Raw genomic sequence first — 21,579 nt, 5'->3', positions numbered from 1 at the left:
GGTCAGTTAAAAGAAACCCCTGTGTGTGTGGTGTGGTGTGAGTTGCTGTGCTTAAAGTAATTTAATTGAATAAGAAGAAGTATTTTTTATAATAAAAATATAAAAGTCATAAAAAGCCATCCATACAGTCAAGATGGAGAGAAATTAATTTTTCAAATCAAGGTGAGACAGTTATTGTAAGCTTCAGTCTGAACCATAACTGATGTCAAATGTATCATCACACAAAGTTTGAAGGATTAATGTCACAACGCGGAGAGATAAAATGTCAGCTGAGTCCTTGGTTGAATTAAGTGATAATGGAGGAGTTCTGCCGTGTTGGCCGCCTGCTCAAAAATTTAAACAGCATGTAGTTTTCTCACGATACAGTCGATGTCATCCCCATTTCAGATCAGCCACAGAACCAAGCATGTATTGTTCAATAAGCTTTGTCATTGACATTTAACATGATCCAGGACTTTAGCAGAGACCCAGAAACTTCTGACATTTCTTATAACTCTGGAGAAGTTGGATCTTGTCTGCGCAGTGGGCTGAAGTCGGACCTGAAACATAAAAGTTAAATGTCATAAAAACCCTGAAGGTCTGTGAAACAATCACCGACAAAACTCTGAGCAACATGCACACTGATGTCAGCACACCTCTTTTTCCACCAGTAGTAAGCTCCTCCAAATAAAGCTGCACTGAAGCCGAATAAGAAGGAAGTGATGCCCAATGTCTTCTTCAGGCGTTTAGCATCCAGCGGATAAGTGTCTGCAGAACATCAGAGAATTTGTGACAATGTCTTTGGGTCTTTGAAACAAATATAACAGAGAGTATCGTCTAGACCTGCTCTCTTTGTGACATCTATAGTAGATGAGCATACATATAAGGCTTTCACACTTGCAGAGAACTCCTGAAAAACTCTTCAGGAGGAGCTGTATGTGTGAATGCAAACATCAGAAATTTTCCCTCGGACTTCACCCGAAGCTTCTCCTTCCAGCCCCCTAGAACTTTTTTTCCGCAGCAAGTTGGAGTGAGCTGATGTGAGAACGCAGCAGGATATTATCCGGAGAATTCATTCTGAGCCAATTGGAGAGGGTGGTGACGTTTAAATCCTGTGACAGAAGTCAGCGCTTGCGACCGCTACAATCTCCCTGCACGTAATTAAACAGCTGAATTAAAATTTGGCTGTTTGCATTCACACGTACAGCTCCTCCCTGCTGCAAATATCAGGAGTTTTTTCAGGAGTTTTCTGCAAATGTGAAAGCCCTAATACAGTTTTCCTGCATACACCAAAGCCTGCTGAGATGTGATTGGTCAGTACTATGCAAAATACAAACAGAAATTATAAAAACTACAGATACCCAAGTCCAGTCCTGAGTGAACAAATTCTAGAAAAACCCCATGAAGAGATTAGCACAAATGTAAAATTAACGACTCTTGAGTATGAGTCAATTGACTCATATGCAACCACTTTCAATTTAGTTCCTAAAGAGTTCCTTCAGAGAGGAGAATGACATGCGGGAACCTGACGGTCAGACTTAAACCCTGGCCGCCCGTTTGGAGGACTAAAGAATCCGTACATAGGGCGCGACCAAAGCGCGAGGCGAGAAGTTCCTTCACCAAGAAAACACCACTAAAAGCTAAAAACTGATGAGTAAAACAGATATATCTCAAATGTGTGTAATCTAAATATCAAGGCTGTTTTAGCCTGTTTATGCTTCCAGACTTAACCTTACCCCAGTCCACATCCAGATTCTCTTGCAGGCTGCTGTGGTCCACCCTGCAGGTCACTCTCTCCCCCCTCCTGGGTATTAACTCCAGGAAAGAGTGCAGCTGGAAGCTCCAGTCCCCGTTGGCTATGATATCTGAGGACAACACATCACTGGTGACCTCTACCCCGTCTCTCAGCCATCTCACCCTCACTTCCTGAGGAAAAAAACCCAGAACGCTGCACTCAAGCACGGATTGCTCCCCGTAGTCCGCTGGCTCGGTCTGTCGGACTCTGACAACCGGAGGCACTGGAGCGTGGAAATGATTAGAGCATAAAATTAGTTAAATGACCTTCAAGGCAGAGTGCAGAAGAGAGAGTCAGGGGCTAAATAGTTTTCTTCAAGTCATTTAATTAAAGAGTGGAAAGAGAAGAACAGTTTCCCATTTTTCCAATGAAGCAAATTAATCCGATGAGGAAGTGTTTGACCATTTCCTGCTTTAAAGTTTTGTTTAATTTTCAAGAGTGAAAATCTCAAAAATATACCTTTTCTATCACGTATGCTCCTTTGGTAATATTTCGCGTTGTATCTGCAAACAATCTCCACTTGAATTTTTCGGAGCGCCATTTTCCAACGCTGTGAGTTGTAATGGTCGGCGTTCCTCATGCCCATTTCTCCAAAGCCAACATACTTCCCAACCCGAGAGTCATAGAGCGTAACTATTTCCTTGTTAAACACGTTCTTCACTAAAAAGACCATATCTGAGAGGTCGTCTTCCCCGTACTCACAGTCATACATAGCCTGATACACATATCCACCTGGAAGACACAGAAGGACAGTCAGTGTGGACAATCATGACAACATCATTATTAATCTGCTGCATTTGTTGTACAAGTTCCTCAATTCAAAATTGAAGGATTGTGCAAACGTAACTTTTAAATGTCTTTGAAGCTCGATCCAAAGGCAGCTGGATTTGGTTGAAGATGTGGCTTTTCAAGATCTTCAATCAAGACCAGTTGCCTTTGGATCAAGCTTCGAATTAACCATGACCTGCATGACGGAGAACCTACAGATATTAGATTTGCAGGTTTTCATTCACCCAGGTGATTGTAGTCAAATGTTTAATCCAAAGGGCCACTGGGCTTGGTTGAAGTTCTTGCACCAACTCCCAAAAGGCTGTTTCTAAATTCTGACCTTATGGGAAAGTTGGCATTCAAAGCCTCAATTAGGAAAATGAAAGGGGTTCTGATGGATGGAATAACCAACATCAGACCGGCCAATCTTTTGGACACTAGGCTAAATGCATTTTGTTCGCACTTATCATCAGATATCAATCAAGTATGGTCACATGCACAGTTAAGTCAAGCTACAGCTACAGCTTGATAAGGCCAGACTGCTGTTCTTGTACCAGTTTACATGCACCGAGGGAGGATCGATTTATTGACAGAAGTATATCCGACTTTGCTAAGTTAGGTGGTGATATTAAACCCCTTGCAGCTAGTCACTATTAGACCTTCTTCTGGTTGACCTCGCTAACAAGTTAGCAAATGGCAAAGGGATGGTTGTATGTCAAACAGTGAAAACATGGATAACTTTATGTACTACACTTTACTCTTAGTACAAATGCTAAAAAACGCTATCCCACTAGCTTAAGGTGATATATAAAGGTAAACAACAACACGACTTCTGCTATGCTCCTGATCAAAGCCCAATGTGGGGACTTTGAAGAAAACCCTAGTCCAGTTTGGGTCTGTTTGAGGTGTAGGCTATAGATGCAAGAGTTAATCAATCTACAAGCACATGCCAAATGATCTAGGTGTGTCAGTCCGTATCATTTCAGTCGGACAAACATGTTTACATCTGAAAACGTACCTGCTGGTGTAGCCCAGAGTAGAACAGCAGAGACTGTGAGCCTGCAGAGAAGAAAGAGTCTCATCTTCTCTTAAACACTAAAAACTACAAGACAAAGTTCATCTGCTGCTGCAAAGCAAACAAAGTCGACTCTGTTTCTAAAATCTCCTCAAGCTCAAAATGTTAACCTCATTCAGCTTCCTGCTTCATTACAATAAATGATGCAATTTGTCCTGCATGGGCAGTGCTGAGATGAACCTGTTTGTCGAGACTTGTCTTTGCGGAAGTTTTGTTTTCATGCTTCATACCAATTAGAAAATAACCTGCAAAAAAACTCCCAGCAGCTCAGTTGACAGATTAAAAAATAATATCCACTTCATGACTTCAAACATTTCACGTTTTCTTCACCATTCCTTTGAGCCGATTTTAGTTTTTCGACGGGACGACTTTTGTTGTAGTTTGAAAGGTTGAATCATAACAGAAATACACAACCACAGGCACAAACCAATGGTAATCTAACCCCTGAATTTAGCCAGGTCATTAGGTCATGTTCCTTTTTTTCTGTGGTTACGTTGATCTTGTATCCTTCAATCTACCAGACGTTTCAGCTATTCAAAACAGGAAGTAAAATACCTAAAACCTGGTTTTGAAATGCAAAATAATGCCATTTGAAATATGAGCTTGAATATGCGATTAGTCAACATTAACTATTGAAATTCAGAGATTAATCACAAATACAAAATAAAATAAAAAAGAATCATTTGACAGCCCTAGTAATCACCTAAACTATTATTTATCTAAATCGTGTTTAATCCCAACAATAAATTAAAGCATTAAACATTTTTTGGAGGGTGTGTTGGCCATTTTTTTTATTTGATATAGAAAAATACCAGCTGTTTCCATCTGAAGTTTAATGAGCTTTATCATATGCAAGCTAAAATGTACAATACAGACACAAGCACCTTTACCTTACTGCTGTTTGTGAATCTCAGGATTATGTTTTAGTGCTGTTGTAAAGGTAAAAAGAAACAGACATACAGTAGATAGCATACACCCATGAAGGTGTAAAATATAGCACCACGATGGGGACAAAAACAAAACCTCTGCCCAGCTCACTCCCAGAGGAAAAACACAAAGGGAGAAAAAGGATGGAAGGATGATCACAGATCTGACACCGAGAGATTCAGGTGTTTGTCTCGATGTGTGTTACGCCTGGCAGGACTTGTTAGCTTTCACGATGAACCAGAGTCCTGTGACAACTCCAATCAGCCCCAGGATCACACCACAAACACACAGCGCTGTCTCCACAAGCTGCTGGTCTGTGTCTTTAACCTCTGTGAGGGGGGAAGAACACACAAACACACAGAGCATGAGCTTTAATGACAGGAATAAAGCTTTCACCGTAATCTACCTGAAGACAACATTTAGTACCAGTAACATGAACTATTATAAGAAAAGCCTGCACATCATATCAACCATGCTAGCCGCACAGTTAGGTCTGAATGTCTAATATTCAGATGATGTGACCGATGGAATTGTCCCCTATCGATGCAGTTCAACCATACACAGTAAATATTAATGGACGAAGTCTGAGTGACGTCAGCCACCTGTTTTTTGTACAGACATGTAAACATTTTAATTTATGCCGACAAAATGACTTTTTTGCCTGTTGTGTGTATGTGACTTCCGGTGTTTCTGGAGCCATGCAGCCTCCAAGTGGACACTTGACGTACTGCAGGATTTTGCACTTCCGCATTGGATTCATTTTTCAAGACCGGAGGTTGCAGCATGAGTTCAGCATCTTTTAATGCTCAGCTTACTAAACGCAAACAGTGGGAACTAATTCTCTCCTTGAATTTACGTAAAAAGTATTTATTTGCCATCTGATACATTTTGATAAAGTTCATCCCTCGTCCTTTTTAAATGATCTGATAAATGCAAAATCGTCTCCTCTTTGCTCTTCAGTTTCTCTGAATGAAGTCACCGAATAATCCTTCCTGCTTATTTTAAACCCACCAACTCACCATATTACGTCCGACCTACCCCAGAACTTGGTGAGAGGCTTCTGCAGGCTGATGTGCCCCACGCTGCAGGAGTAGATGTCGTTCACCTGCGGAGTGAACTCCAGGTAGGAAGCGGTGTTGAAGCTGAAGTCCTGGTTGGAGTAGTACTGAGTCTGGCTGACGACCATCTGGTCCACCGGCTCCTCGTTCCTGGTCCAGATGATTGTAACTGTAGGCGGATGGAAGTCTTTGACGAAGCAGATGAGCGTGTTAGGGACCCCGATTTCGATCTCTTGTTTCGGGTGGATCATAGAGGTGGGACTGGCTGCAGAAAGATGAACCAAATGTTGGACAGAGAAAGATAAATTAAGACGACAACACATGGCCAAATGTATGTGTTGATTGCACAATACATTAATATGTGTTTTTGACATTTCTCCCTAAAACAACAGGCACAGGCTTACATGACATTTAACACATTGTTTCATTGTATTGTGGAAGTCTAAAGTTACACTGACTAACACTTCATGCCCACGGAGATAAAGAGTCCATGGTCAGATTTCAGCGGTGGCTTCTATCTTCACCCCGGTTCCTTAAACCATTAAACAATGACAGACATTGTTACCTGCTCTGACGACACACACATGAACACACCCACACATAAACACACCCACACACACACACACACAGAGGTTTATTACACCTCACAGGGATCGTCCCTGCACCTGTTCCTCCCTCTACACAAAAGAGGTTTCCATTACTTTGCTCTTCGGTAAAGGACACTTTCCATAGCAGCCTCTGCCATCAGTGTGTGAACGTGAAGATGTCACCTGAGGTGTACAAGCACTTTGAGAACTCACAAGAACTAGAGCCGCGAGCCACAAGGAGCACAAATGCTTCAGGGAGAGCCAATTATGTTAATGTCATTTTGCTAAAAATATTCTATTTATTATTATTACTTTTTTTTTTTTTTTCAGTAATAACAAAGGTGGGCTAGTGGTTAGTGCGCTTGCTACATGTACAGAGGCTGAAGTCCTAAAGAGCGGGCGGCCTAGGTTTGAATCCAACCCGTGGCTTGTTTCCCGCATGTCTTCTCCCATGACTCTACCCACCATCCTATCTCTAAAATAAATTATAATAAAGGCATTGAAAAAAAAAAAAGTAATCACTTTTGTTTTGGCGTTTTTTTTTTTATTCAACTAAAAGATCTAAGAAGCTCCACTAACTAAAGAGCGCTCTATGAGTATCGTAAATGTGTTACCTTACCTATGTTCTCTGCAGGACTTTTAGCTCCTGCTATGGCTCGTGGGATGTTGTAATAGCAGGTACCCAGGTTTACCCATGAGTCCGGGGCCAGTCCAGCATCAGGGATCCACTCATCCCCGAACTCTGGCAGCCGCTGGACCGGCTGATGGGTGAACGTGTCGGTGTGGAGGAGCTGATCGCCGTCGAACTCAATATCATTCTGGCCGTCACCCGTGACGTTCTTCTGACAGAAGGTCAAAAAGCGAAGCAGGTGTTTACCTGTAATTTGATTTAAAAGATTAACAAAACATTTAAGAGGACGTGGCGTGCTGTGTCATTCCAGGGTCTACAATCTGTGGAGAATAAAAACATCAGGCATCACTCGAGCTGCTGCAAACATTTTGGCTGATTTGAGGTTCATCAGCCACACGGGCAGGTAACCAATCTCTTACCACTTACCCTTTAAAACAGCGTGAAAATTAAAGTAAAGGTGTTTGGTTTTTTTTTATAATGCAAAAGGAGAGAAAAGTGTGTTTAAAAATGTTTCAACACATAGCCTAACAGATCAAAAACATCATACTGTCTCCTTGCTTTACTTTTCTCCTTCTTTGTCGTACATGCCCGTCTATTTTCAAACACATCATAAACCAAGGACTATTTTGAAAATCTTACCGTGACCGCATTTTGAAAGACAAATCACCAGCAGCACCGGGAACAACTTCACTGCCATGTTACATTTCATTTACCTCCAAGCTGAGCAGATTCCAAACAATGACAGCAGTGGATCATATGTGTTTGAAAACTTCCTCTTACAGTAACACGAAACAATCAGAGCCTGTCACTCAAGTGTCAACAATGTTTACTAACAGCCTGAAAAACCACTGATGTCATCTTAACATGAACACCTGCTGTCACCTAGTGGAGGGAAATCATAATCACATCATTACAGCGAGGTTGACATTTTCATAACAAGTCATTGTTAAATGTTACCCTCCATCATGTCATGGATCATTCTGGGGCTTCATTTAATTTCCCCTCTCTGTTAATGAAGCACGCTTTGTTTTGTAAAGTGCTCATTTTTTTCAAGTTTGTAAGCGTTACTTAAAATACCAAATTCACATTTCTTAATATTGTTTTACATCCTTTATCATAATATTGCCATTTACAATGTATTTTCTAAAGCAGGCGAGTTCTTTCTCAGATAAATCTGCTCTTGTCCTCTACTGCAGTGGTTCTCAACTGGAGGGTCGAGGCTCAAAAGTGGGCCGCAGAGCCATTTTCAGTGGTTCCCGATCGAGTGCCTGGGGGGAAAAAAAATGTCAAAAAGTGTCTGAAGCACTTTTTAAAACATGTTTGTTTGGTTCTGTTTCTTTGCTCTGTCATGTTTTGTACTGAGGTCTGAGGTCCGAACTATAAATGTTTTATTAAATATATCTGAGTAGATGTACAAATATCAGAAACTTGGGTTGTGATTTTTCTTAAAAGAGTTAGTGGTGGGTGCTGAGACCAGTTGAGGATCACTGCTCTGTTGTATTAAGACTCTATAATAATGCAATATCATTCAGAATCAGAAATACTTTTTTTTAATCTCAGGGGGGGAAAGACGGGGCAGCATAACACTTCTCTATGAAGCAGGTGTTTTGTCGGTGAAATTTTAATCACAACCAGCTAGGGTTTGAGACCAAGTCAAGAACTAGACCATAAATATCACTGAAAAAAATCATCTTGAGTGCAGGGGGTGTGTCACTCACTTGGACCATTACACCAAGGATGAACTGCGGTCAAACTACAAATAAATTGAAGTGATTTGTTCTTTTAGAAAGAGGAGTTTTCCTTCTGATCAAAGTAATGACGTGGAAAAATAGCCAATCAGTGGTGGTCTTGATTTAAAATCTTGGGAGTCTGAGATCGAAACAAGACAGTCAAAATTCCTGCGATTCCAAGACGAGACCTTCAAAAAGTGGTCTCGAGACCAAGAGCTATCTGGAGTACTATGATACTACAACGAGCACTAAAGCCTTCAGACTTTGGCTGAAGACCTCAAGTCAGACAAAACAAGCAGTTTGAAGACTTTAGTGCTACAACTTCAGATGAAAATAATCGACAGTGTGTAAAAACCTTGAGGGTTAAAAAAAAAAGTGAAGAAACGTTAATATTACAGATAAAAAGCAGCAAGTCCTCCTTCTTAAACTGGATTTACAAAATGTTCAATATTTTTCTCATCAGTGATTTGTAGATTTGATCTCATCTGTGTCAAACTGCTGGCCACTTCAGCAGACTCCGTCATCCAAAGATTCAAAATAAAAACTTTAAACATGTGACTCCAACAGACCCCACACAGAACTCAGACCGTTTTCAACAGAAGAGAATATTTTAATGAACACACTTGTCAAATGGAAAGGTTTGCTCCAGAGAGGCAAAGACATCCTGCTTAACCAGCGATGCTCATGTGAACACTCTTCAGGAAACAACTAAGACTGTAAACTGGAATGAGAAAGAACCGGGTTAGAAACTGAGAAGAAGGGAAAAAAAAAAGAGAGGGGGAAAGAGGTAACAGGGTAACTCAAAAAAAAAAATTATATATATATATAAAGACTGAACAGCAGGAATACAATAGTCTGTGCAAGGTCAAATACAGTTTAAGTATGTACAAGCATATATTCTTTCACTGAACATTCAACAACAGCTTCGACTTAAATCCACTGTGAGGACTTTGTCGTCTCTTTACGGGAAACTTTAAGTGTTACTTCAGCAACACTGTTTCTGGGAAGTGCCGAGAAGCCGCCAGATTTCTTTTAGAAACCTCCGCTTGCTTTTGAAGTGCTACAGATGTCTTTAAAAGATAGAAAGTCAATATTTGACATGTTTGGGGTTGTTGTGCAACTTAGAAAACCATCACTTCAACGGGTTAACATTCAGTCGTGTGTGCTCGAGGTGCACCGCTTTTTTTAATGCAGAGAAACATGAAGAGAGTCAAAGCTGAACAGACAGGACGCTTTTTAAAATACTGAACACAGAACTTCAGTAGGAGTCTTTTTTTTTTGTAGATTGGTCTGTCTTTAAATGGTTTGTGGGATTAAAGTGAAATAACACAGGCAAGAGGCAAGAAAACAATAAATGAGTGTTTTTTGATGGCAAAGTTAAAGATGAAAGCATTAAGCTCTTTCTATACTGAACTAGTGTAACTCTGAGAAAGGTCTGTTAAACAGACTGCAGCGTAAAGCCTAATGTTTAAGGTGCATGAACAATGATTGTAAACATAACAAGATAAATAATCCAGGAAAGAAACTGAACTTTGAATGTTGACCAGAAACTAGCAGAGCTCAGAAAATTGTGACTCTGATTATCAGAAGGAATTTGAGAGCTCATTGATTCTTCTCTTTTTGTGTTTTTCCAGGTTAACTGTACAGATTGTTGTTTCGGGGTGAGATTAAGGCGGAGACCACGGGGATGATCTCAAATTAAGCATGGCGAAAGGCCAAATGTTATAAAAAAAAGCAAGGCTTGTGACCTAAAGGTTGCTGGTTCAAATTCCAGTAATGTCAGAGGATATGTAGCTGAAGAAAAAACAAACAAATAAATAAACTCTTACATCCTCTCAGCACGCAGCGGTAAGGCCAGCCAAAGCAGATCTGGAACAAGGCCCGTCTTTCCACATCCTTTTTATTTCTTCTCTTCCCTCTTTGGGGGATCACCATAAAATTCTTCTTTATAAAAGAAACAATAATTTTTTACAAGTATTTACAAAGGGGAGAACTGGGGAAACCAAGGCATTTAGTGTTTAGGTTCTAGGATGATCCACGGAGACGTTTCCGTCCCTTAGTCCCACATTCACAAAATGTTAACGAGTCCTCTTCGAGCGATTATTCACCGTGGTTTTTTATTTCTCAGCCCACTGCTGCTTCAGGGGTTTGCCGTGTCCTGGGCCAGCCCAAGTCCCTGAGTTATAAATGTGTTGTTTTTTTTTCTCTCAAAGCCACCGTGAACACTTCAACCTGAATCTGAGTCACTGGTGTCCGAGGACGAGGATGACGAGGAGGAGGAGGACGAGTCCGAGCTGGAGCTGCTGCCACTGAGGCGCGTGGGCTGCGTGTTAGTCTCTGCAACACTCGGCTTCTCCGCTGCAGGGAGGACGAAAGGTCGAGTTAAGCCGGATACAGAACAATTAATTAAAAGAAAGATAGGAACATATATATACACTTCAAACTGAAGGTGTTTAAAATACCTTTAGGTTTCGCAGGTTTCTTGACAGAATTGAGTTGACCGCTGACATCTTGAAGCCTCCTCTCCAGCTCTCTCCTCTTCTCCAGAGTCAGCTCCTCTTTTGACTTTCCGATGCTGCCCTTCTTTCCGGCTGTGTGCATGAAAAGGTGAATTTGTTACAGAGTTCTATCCTGTTAGGGTGTTAATGAGCTGCAGTTTTTATTAACTGTTTTTTGGAGTGAAGTGTTCCAACATCAGGGGTTTCTCCCCAGGAATATAATGGAGTCAGTGTTAGTAAGTTAAGTGTGGCTCTTTTGGTTCAGGCTACATACAACCTAGGAAAAAAGCACTGTACACAAACTTCCCTGACATGTTATTGATTAGACGCTTCACGCACCAAGCATTCTGTAATAATGAACTTTCAACATGACTCTCTCAACCTTAAGAAGCTTATGCTGCTATAATTACTCAGGAGGAAAACCAGCCCTTCAATCACTGCAACACATGGAGGGGAGGGATTAATTAAAGAAGTGGGTGCAGCACCTCGGGCTCAGAAACAACATGCCCGTCAACCTGCTGCAAAACTTATGTGGATTTTTATTTTGTAAACTCAGTCGGGGGGGGAAATCTAAATAAGGGAACTGTTCCATTGCTGAACAAATAGAAAAAAAGCATGTTGAATGTTTTTAATGTTTGGTGTCCCGTTTGTGTTGTCAACAGTCTGCTTGACTTCTTTAGTAATAACTTCTTTAATAACTGTTTGCGTCGCACAACTTCCTCTTTACAGCTACTCTATATTCAATTCCTTTATCTGTTAGGAACTTCAGTTGTGTAAAAAAAGCATCAGTGGGCTCACAGCTCACATTGGGGGCCACATTTAGAAATTGCCTTTTGTCTCCCCCTTCTGGCAGTAAGATGCATTACAAAGTGATGACTAATGCAATCCTTCTCATTTGACTTCAAGCCTCTCAAGTTACAGTTACTTATTCAACACCAATGCAGCACTAGTGAGTGACCCAGCATGCAAAACCACTACAGGCAACAGATTTTACAAACTCAGGTAAATCCTTCAGTATTTCACAGTAAAGCAGACGATGATGGTTCATGTAACCCTGTTCACATATGCACAAAACTCGGGAAAACGAGTGAGCTGCAGTCCAAATTTTCACTCAGACGTTTCCAATCATTTATTCAGCCAGCCCACCCTCATTTATTCACCGCAAGCGGGTGGATTGGGTGGGGGACAACAACCACATCCTTCAAATAATGTTTGGTTAGAAAAATTGATTTCAGATCTTAAGAGTGGCACATCGGCTCTGTGTAAAGAGTTATGCAGCTAAAAGTGAAAAAATATTAATAAGTGTTTCTGGAGAAAATTACCAACCCTGCCTGTCCTTGTAAAATATCAGAAATATTAACATGTCAACAAGTGCAGCTCTACTTAGGGGACATCATTAATTACATCGTTGCAACGATTTGTAGTTTCACTTGCCTTGTTCAGTGTACGGCTTGCGGGGCTTCTTCCTCAGACACGTCATGACGTAGCGCTCCAGCTCTTTCAGCGTGGATGGCTTGAGTGTTTCAAAGTCAATCTCTATCTCCTCGGGGTTGGTGTCTCTCAGTGAAGGCTCCCTGGACTGAATGATGTGCACCACGCGACCCAGCTTCTCCCCCGGGAGCTTGTTAATGTCGAGGCTCAGCTGGCGCTTCTCATCGTATGACATGGGCACGATCTCTTCCTCTTCCTCCGAGTCATAGTGCGGCAGCATGGTAGGAGTCAGTGGAGGGTAGAACGGCTTCTTTGTTGTCCTGCAGAAACCAGGGTGATAAAGTAAGGACAAAAGCTCATTATCAGCTGCTTGATATTATAAATGATAAATTAGTAATAATTAACAGTGTAAATGTCTCCACATAGTTATAAAGATGAGAGGTAGGTAATAATTCTACTAACTTGCTGTTCTTGTTGCTCTTCTTCCCTTGGTTTTTCTTGGGCTGGGAGCCTCCTGCTCTGGCTGATTTGCTTTTCAGGATTTTGCCGGGCATTTTCCATTCCTCTGATCCAGCTCGGCTCCTGACCCCTCGATTTCGCTTCTCCAGTTTCTTCTTTTTCTTCTTCTCCTTCTCCTTCTCTTTCTCCTTCTTCTCCTTCTTCTCTTTCTTCTTCTTGGGCTTGACGATGGGGCCTTGGGAGAGGGCAGCCAGCTGCTCGTGCACGGCTCTGAGCTGTTAGAAAATTACATTTAAAACGGTGAATACTGGGAAAAACTGTTTTCCAGTGAAGTAAAGTTTCTACAATAGAGACAACTGGAGATCTTACCTGTGTGCACACCTGGTCCTGTAACTCAGCCAAACGGTGTGCCCGCTCCTCCTCGCTGTCTGAGTTGGGGCTGCTCTCGCTCTCTTCGCTCTCACTGCTGGGCTCACTCGCTGAAGTGGAGGAAGAAGAGGACGAGGAGGAGGAGGAAGAGGAGGACGAGGAGGATGGATGGCCGCTCATAGACATGGCTGTGCGATCCAAATGAGGTTCGTCTGGCATCTTTGCAAAACGGAACTCAAACACATCCTGTGGCAGTAAAAAAAAAAAAAAAAAGAGAGAATGAGAGATCCCTAACTTTCTGCTGTTCCTTTTTTTTTTTTTTTTTTTTTTAAAGTCTGATGAGTAGACAATGAATCGGAGAGCTAGGCTCACCTGCAGCTTGCGAGCCATGCCCACAACATCATGGTCAGGTGGGTTGTACTTGTAGCAGTTGGAGAACATGAGTCTGACATCACTGGCAAACTGCTGTGCTTCTCTGTATTCACGACAGTCCATCTTCCTCTGGAAAAAGTTGGGAAAGCACAAAGTAAGAGGCTAAACCAGGAATTATTTTTTCTAATTTCAAAAGGGATATTTCTATTTAAGCGTATTCTATCTTTAAGAAACTATACTATACGTTGTTATGAGTAACACATTAGGAGCTATGTGAGTATTTGGGAGGTCACCTTGATAGTGCTGAGGTCCATGGGACATTTAATGATGTCATGATAGTCGTGCAGCGCCAGTGCAGTTGCGTCCACGGGGGTGTAGAAAGGCCAGGCGTACGCAGCGTGTTTCTTTGACAACATTTCTTTCAGCAGCACGCTGCAGTACCTCAGCTGAGGGCTCAGTTTGCCTTTCCTCGAGGGCACAGGCTGTACAGAGTCGGGCAAGTCCTTTTTGGGGGGTTTAATGGGGCGTCCACTGCCCACTCTGCGACCACCTCCTGCCATCATAGGCTGGAGCAGGACAGGACCTCCAGTGCTCCTGACCATCCCCATCCCAGGCGGGGTGTCCAAACCCATGCCCCCCATGGAGATGGTGTGCATGGAGGTGTCATGGACTTGGCCTCCGTGGCCTCCATGCCCGCTGTGGCCTCCGTGGGTGCCGTGGCCGGCATGGGTGCCGTGGCCGGCATGGCCGGCATGGCCACCATGGGCGCCGTGGCCTCCATGGGCGCCGTGGCCTCCATGGGCACCGTGGCCTCCATGGCCAGCGTGGCCCCCATGGCCGGCGTGGCCGCCATGGCCTCCTTTCCCCAAGCCCACCATGTGTGTTGGCCCCGACATGCCCACAGTCAGGCCCATAGTGGAGGGGGTGGTGGTGTCAGCCTTACGTTTCACACCTTTTTTCTGTAAATGAACAGGTTGTAAGTTTCTATGCTCAAAACGTCGTTGCTTAATTTCAATTCTTGTAAGAAAACATCAAAAATGCTGACTAGGCTAAACCATTTGCAATTTTTATTTTCCTCAAATCTGTATCCCTTTTGATAAATCGTCAGTGGACTTGAATAAAGCTTCTCTAGTCTTCTGACTACTCAAAAGCTCTTTTACACCACAGGTCACACCTACACATTCACACACTGATGGCAGAGGCTGCTGTGTGTCCATCAGAAGTAACAAATCCCATCCATACGCCACTGAAGAAGCAGCAGAAGCAACTTGGGGTTCAGTGTCTTCCCAAGGACACGTTGGACATGTGGCTGCAGCCGCTCTTTTAAAGACACCTTTACACCAGACCCAAACACCAGATATTTGACATTTTGAAGACAGTATCAATTAATAAATATGCTAAATAGAAAATTACTAATCTTGTTTGACAGATATTTTTTACATTATTGTTTTGGTTGTTATAATCAGTATGATGTTTCTCTGCATTCACCTTGGTTGTTGGCTGTGTAGGGTGAAGGCCCATGATGTTGGCTGGAGGCCGGGTTTTCGTCAGGACAGTCTGGGGAGAGTCTGCGAGCATCGACTCAGTGTCCGAGGAAGAAGGAGAGTAGGCTGACTGGGAGACTGCTGGCACCTGCTGAGCCCTCGATGCTGAGACGTAAAGTTTATTTAAATTGAGAGACAGAATTTAGCAACCGAAATATACAGGCTTAAAGAGTCATGTCTAAATTCAAGATTATTACTTAAATGACTGTGTGATCAAGACAACAAGTTGTCGAGGAACTCACAAGATTTGCGACCCCTTCCTTTACTGTTCTTGCTCCGAGGAGCCGGAGGAGGCAGCTCAATTTCGTCCTGGGGCATCTGAGCCACCTTCTGGAGAAAGATCTTCTCCAAGGACTGGGCCATCAGAACAATGTCGTCTGTCGGCTAGGCAGGGGGAAAAAATATAAACACATAATAAGCAGAATGCAAAGAAGTCACAACTGTAAAAATAAATAAATGAAATGGAAAGCAAAAGTAAAATGGCAATGATTGGATGGAACCGAAAATAATGTTTGGTGTCAAACAAGGATAGTCAGGCAGAATCAAAAAGACTGCCACCTTGTTGTTGACCTTTGACACTTTCATTTTCCCTCTTGCCTCATAACTTTTGCTGCAGCACGTGTATAGACTATGCAAGTCAGCACATGTTCTGTTATTACACAGTACTGCAGAGTATCCTCGTTTCTGTTAGCAAAGTGTTCGATGAACATTTTCTCATGGGAAATTAAAAAAGTTGTGAATTTCACTTTCTCATTATATAAAGAAAATACTTGGATCTCGACCCGGGCTGGGAACGAATCGTCAATAAACACTAGAACGTTTTGTTAAGACAAGTTAAAACATTACACTAGCTGTGAAGAGGGTCCATCTGATATTAAATGTAATCAGAAAAAGGAGGCCACAATATGAAGTAAGGAGTCAAAGTGAAATTTAAAGAGCAAAAAAAAAAAACACCTTGGGAAAAAGTCCATTTTACTTTTCAACCTACCTTGTTGTAGATGTAGCAGTTGGTGAACATTGTGTTGAAGTCCTGTATGCACTCGCTGGCACTGCGGTAGAAGTTGTTCTCCAAACGCTTTTTGATGGTGCCCATGTCCATGGGTTGTTTGATTATTTTATGGTAATCCTGAAAAAAAAAGGCCGACGGAGGCATGATAATCATTATAAACATGTTGTTGACATGTTTTAAAGAGAATGAGCAGCTCCACCTCTTAAACCCACCGGCAGATTAAGCCTGTAAGCATCCACCGGCTCGTGGAAAGGCCAGGCAAAGTTATGCCTCCACAGACACTTCATCAGGGTTCTCTGAAGAAACTGAAGCTGGTTGGTCATTCGGCCCGGCCGGCTGGGATCCTTCACAGGGGGCTGTGGCGGGATAGGAGGCCCCTGGGGCAACGTGTGTGGCAGAGACGGGCTCTCGAAGTCCTCGTACAAGAGGGAGGGCTTTCGAATGCGTTTGCTCGAACTGGTGTGTTGGTCCATCCCGCTACAGGACAACCCGATCAGAGAGCTGCGGGAGAGGAGACAGAGAGTAAGAGGGGAAAGAGATAAAAAAATAATAGCTCACTTTGGTTTTTATTCATCTGTAATCAGAGAGAGCAGTGAAGCAATTTTTGTTTGGGAATACAAAGACTTATGAGATCCATGCAGGGAGAGATGCTAGGAAAGGAAGCAACCTTTGAGATAAATGTGCAGTTTTACCTTTGCCACAATTATTGATACAGTCATCAATTGCACAATTTATCAACTCACAATTATCACATGAATCATGATTAATCCCCCAAAATCAAAAAGAGCAGCTTTAGCATGGCTCATTCACAAATCCACTGCCCAGTAAACCAAGCCCCTGCCCTAAAAAACAGTCATCAAGGGAACTAGGCCTGTATCAATAGGCTGCTACTTTTAGCACAGTCCTGGGAACCACCATTGCATGGGTCCTCCCCATCTCCAAAAACACATTCACTACACTGAGACTGGTTGATAAAACCAAAAAAATATGTAGAATATATTATCGTAGTACATCCTACAAAAATATAAAACACCACTGCAGCAGCTTTGGCTCATAAATATTTCATGAATCAGGGAAAAATACATCAATTAACTCGTGTATTTGACAGTGAGCGAATGCTCCTCTGCCCTCAAAGCAAACATTCACCCTGCTCTGTGAGAAGATGTAGAATATATTTTTAAAAAGTGTTTACAAAAATGACATCATTTTCCATTTTTTGTTAGTTGCAAGGATGCACAACAGAGCAACACTCTTTGTTGCACAGCAAACTGCCGAACCAATGAATTATTTCCGTGTCAGGTCATTTTACGAGACCCATCCCACATGGAATTCTTTGGACAAATAGGCTTGATTTACACAGAAGAGTGTAAATCAAATGTTCCAGCATGTCATTTGGCCAACATCACAACAGCACCACTGACATGAACCATCCCCCAAATATTAATAACACTCCAAGATGTAAGATAACCAATCACAACACAGCCGACACACAACACATGGCGCAATTCATCAATATAAACAAAACAAATAAAACAACATCATCTGAGTTCATCCCATGATCCAACCAGTTTACATATGATCCAGTTCATAAACCAATACATCAAATAATAGTCTAAGACATTTATCTGTACATTTCCTCCTCCTTTCCCACGCTTTATAGATATTCATTCAGAACAAGCAAAAGCATGCCAACACAAAAACCATGGCTGACAGTTTTTGTCCCTTCAGTGTGCAATACATAAATATGTAAAATACTCAATAGTGGCTTATCAAGCAAAGACACACTTGGTTCAAATGTCTGCACAGCAATTTTTGGACATGAATTTGGCTTGTTTAGTTTAGTTTTTTTTCTAAATTAACAGAATGATGAATTTTCCTGCGCTCCCGTTAATGCCCTGGACTGAGGCAATCGAAGTTGGTCTTGGTTCTGGGGCACTTCCTCTGCCCACTACTTCAAAAGTCACACACATGTAGGTTAAAATACAAGTACTGAACCTGTAGTCTTTGCTGCAGTTCAACAAAACTACAGAGACAGTGTCCGTTGTAGACCTGGGGAATCCCTAAGTCCACGTAGTCAGATGGTGCCATCATGTCACAGTAAACCCTCTTCTCTTTCCTCAAAGCAGACGCACATCAACGAGAATTGGAAGTTCAATCTAACCCACACACAGACACACTCACCTGCCCTACACAAACTGTGGCAGTTGATTTACTACATCAGTCAGAGTCCAGGCAACCCAAGCAAAGGCTAAACCGCATTAGCATTGAGAAAACCAAGAGCTTTTGGGTAATGAATGCAAACTTCTCATCGAATACATTCAAGGTCCACTTAGCTGAACTTTTGAGTATAAAGCAAATGATGTGGTCCTAACCTAACTGAATTATGAAGTTTTGGGATGTGTTTGATCTTTAAAAAGAATCGATAACTTGGCACCTTTTAATCATTGGCCCTGCTGTTCACATTTCTGGAACACCTGAACAAAAAAAAAAAGCAATAATTTACAATATTTTAGCAATTTTGTGTAGGACATGGTCATTGTCCAAACTCAATGTCACAATATGTTTAGTATCCAGGCCTCTGTATTGTATATTGTATCGTGGGGTTGTGTGAAATACCCAGCCATATAGCCTGGCCTGTGCTTCAACAACATGTTCATCATACAATCAGATGAAGCTCCTGCCAACCATCAGCTACCCCCAGATTCATTGGTAATTAAGCGGTTAAAAGTGGGGGTTTTTTGGCTTTAGGAGGGACATGTTGCAAACACAACCACTGTGTCAAACATGAACAGCAGATAGACGTAAACACTGAGTAATAGCTCATTATATGTATTCTTTAATATTTTTTTTAGTACCCACACTTCATTTTGTTATGAATATTTAACAAAGTAATCATACAGGTATATTATCTGTACATGAAAAGCAGACTGTATTTATCTGGGTTGATTAATCCCTATTTTTCATGACCCAATACATCGCAGGTAGATAGAAAAGATATCGCAATGTCTGATATTCAAAAATCATGCAGCCACATATAACTCCAACATGATAGAAACGTATACGCTGATGTAAGAAACCTCAGTAGTTTAAAACGTCAATCTCCTGTTCTTTAGAAGGAAAAATGAACCGGTTGTTGTTATGTTTGAAGTTGTGAGTATCTACGTTATAGCCCATACACTACAAAGTCATTACATTGGCAGAGTTCTGTTATTGAGAGCTAAATTTATCCAATAGTGATTATGCATCATCAACTAGAGCAGGGGTTCCCAAACTTTTCATCCCTCGACCCCCAAAATAACAATGTGAGAGGCTGGGGACCCCCTCTGAACCGTGAAAATGGTTAAAGCATTTCATGTTGCACACCGCAGTATGCACTAATAGACACAATAGACATTAAAACAACACTAAAGCCTTAAAATAATTATATTATTTCAGTGTGTCTGTGTGTATCTTTGTTGACAAAGAGCAACCCAAGGTGCCTACATTGTTAAAGTCAAATTGTTAACTTTTGATTTCAGCACAAATCCCACCTAAAAAGGACTATTTCACAGTAGTGGGTAAAATATGCAATTTGAAGTCATTTCAAAAGATCTCTGTGACTAATCAGGCTTTTTTTTTTTTTTCAAACCTGCATACTCTCAACTTGTGCTTTAAAAGTATCAGCACTCGTTAAGTAGAGAATAAAACTGCGTCTTGTTAGATGAAATCGACACAAAAGAAGGACAAGTCAAGACTCCTGGATCTACCTTTGCAGCAGCAGCAGCAGCTGGTGATCGCGTGGTTCGATCGCCCCGCCCTCACTGTTTGTAAACACTGCCTCGCGATGACAGAAGCGCGTGACAGACGTCGATTTTTTTTTTTCATTCAAAAAATGAAAACACGACACGATCCTTTAACCAACGCTGCTGCTCTGGAAAAAGCTCAAACTTTAAAAACCTGGGACTCCATTCATTTTTGCAGCAGCATACAGACAGACAGACAGACGGACAGACGTGTTGTTCCCTAAAGCTAAAAGGAGTACTCGCTTGGCGTTGCTAGGCAGCAGCAATGACACGCCAAATCTAACATCTCTGAATGGAGTAGTTTTGATTTGGAAAATGACGTGAAACTGGAGGCATATATGTTGACTGTTTGCACACCGGGTTGTGCTGCAGACGGCGGGATTAGCGTTAGCAGGGTGCCTCTGATCGATGAATGACCCCGGCTGACAAGAGAGCCGGCGGGGGGGGAAGCAGCCAGCTCAACCAGCCGCTGGGGGTGATGATGCAGCTGTCATTTGGCGTCTCTGTGCCAGCTCAATAATGAAGCTAACAGCCAAAAGAGAGAAAAAAAAAAAAAGGATGCGACCGCAAATTAAACCTAACCCTGCTCCAAAAAAAAGCTCGCCGTAACATCTTGAGCTAACCGCTGGCTTGACAAGCTAGCGTTGCTATAGTGACGCTAACGTAAATAACGCTTAAAAAAAGACATTCAACGTCAGTCAGATTCTTCCAGCACAACAAGGCGGACTTTACCTGTCGTGGGGCAGGTTGACCGCCGCTTCCATCGGGGCTGAAGGCGGTGTGTTTATTGCGATCCAATTTCCTCAACCACTCTTGACGCTGCACTTCCACTCAGTAACTCCGCAGTGAAATGGCGCTTTGACGCTTCCGCTTGACGCTATATAAACCCACCGCGTGGCAGTGTGACGTATTTCCTGCAGAGGGAGGAGTGTTGCTGCGCTCTTATTGGCTGTGACGACACGTCTGTCAAACGTAAGCACACACCCAGCAGTCTCTTCTCGGTACATGTTGTTCTCTGACATGTTGGAGCCGTAATATTTACAGTCTACGGTTGGAGCACAATGGTTGCAGGGTTCCGCACTTCCCCGCAGTGAAGACTTTGGATTCTGGATTATAATCACACACACACAATCACGACTTAACTTCTTTTCTCTTATTTCCTTCTGCTCTCAGGAAAAGGTATCATAATGTCTCTGTGTTGTAAAGGTTTTCTGTTTCCTGTGCCCTGAAAAAAACGCTTTGGATTTCTACGGAAGAGGATTAGGTCCATGTATGAAAAAATAGAATAAGAGCAGGAAGAATTCACTTTTCATTTTGCATTTTAGAGAAAAACATCTAAATGTCAAGAATAAAGTTAAAATAGCGTGAATACAATTGAAATACTCAAAATAAATTCGATTTGTTTTCTATTCTTTTGTATTTAACTATATTTCGATACTTTGAATTAATTATCATAATTGTAATTCTGCTTTTTCCAAACATTTTTGCCTTATTTTCTCAACATTTTGACTTATTTTGTTTGATATTCTGACTTTTTTCTTGATATTCTGTTTTTTCTTCTTCTG

The 21,579-nt window shown here is 41.9% G+C and overlaps 3 protein-coding genes across 4 annotated transcripts; all 3 read right to left on the bottom strand.

Annotated features, from left to right (window-relative positions):
- Positions 1-70: 70 nt before the first annotated feature.
- LOC114920554 (class II histocompatibility antigen, B-L beta chain-like) lies at positions 71-4,296 on the bottom strand. 2 transcript variants are annotated; one of them, XM_029278563.2, is made up of 5 exons: positions 3,561-4,296; positions 2,234-2,506; positions 1,716-1,997; positions 636-747; positions 71-539 (listed from the first exon to the last, which is right to left on the bottom strand). In XM_029278563.2, exons 1-5 carry the CDS (start codon positions 3,622-3,624, stop codon positions 488-490), a joined length of 783 nt encoding a protein of 260 aa, XP_029134396.1. In that variant the 5' UTR covers positions 3,625-4,296; the 3' UTR covers positions 71-487. The 2 variants fall into 2 exon arrangements, with proteins under 2 accessions (XP_029134396.1, XP_065814292.1); XM_065958220.1 differs by having other exon boundaries at positions 2,477-2,506.
- Positions 4,297-4,443: 147 nt separating this feature from the next.
- Positions 4,444-9,271, bottom strand: LOC109988817 (H-2 class II histocompatibility antigen, A-U alpha chain-like). The gene is made up of 5 exons (XM_020640386.3): positions 9,174-9,271; positions 7,460-8,088; positions 6,809-7,066; positions 5,583-5,867; positions 4,444-4,873 (listed from the first exon to the last, which is right to left on the bottom strand). Exons 2-5 carry the CDS (start codon positions 7,527-7,529, stop codon positions 4,746-4,748), a joined length of 741 nt encoding a protein of 246 aa, XP_020496042.2. The 5' UTR covers positions 7,530-8,088; positions 9,174-9,271; the 3' UTR covers positions 4,444-4,745.
- brd2b (bromodomain containing 2b) lies at positions 9,137-21,243 on the bottom strand. The gene is made up of 12 exons (XM_020640426.3): positions 20,747-21,243; positions 16,445-16,733; positions 16,212-16,349; positions 15,466-15,607; positions 15,168-15,328; positions 13,973-14,638; positions 13,680-13,808; positions 13,308-13,553; positions 12,942-13,213; positions 12,483-12,799; positions 11,013-11,141; positions 9,137-10,908 (listed from the first exon to the last, which is right to left on the bottom strand). The coding sequence occupies exons 1-12, from the start codon at positions 20,776-20,778 to the stop codon at positions 10,778-10,780; spliced, it is 2,652 nt and encodes an 883-aa protein (XP_020496082.1). The 5' UTR covers positions 20,779-21,243; the 3' UTR covers positions 9,137-10,777.
- Between the last annotated feature and the right edge of the window lie 336 nt (positions 21,244-21,579).

This window comes from Labrus bergylta, chromosome 8 (assembly GCF_963930695.1).
Source record: "Labrus bergylta chromosome 8, fLabBer1.1, whole genome shotgun sequence".
NCBI classification, from domain to species: domain Eukaryota; kingdom Metazoa; phylum Chordata; class Actinopteri; order Labriformes; family Labridae; genus Labrus; species Labrus bergylta.
Note: the sequence above shows the minus strand (reverse complement) of the source record. Positions and strands in the feature narration are given on the sequence as shown.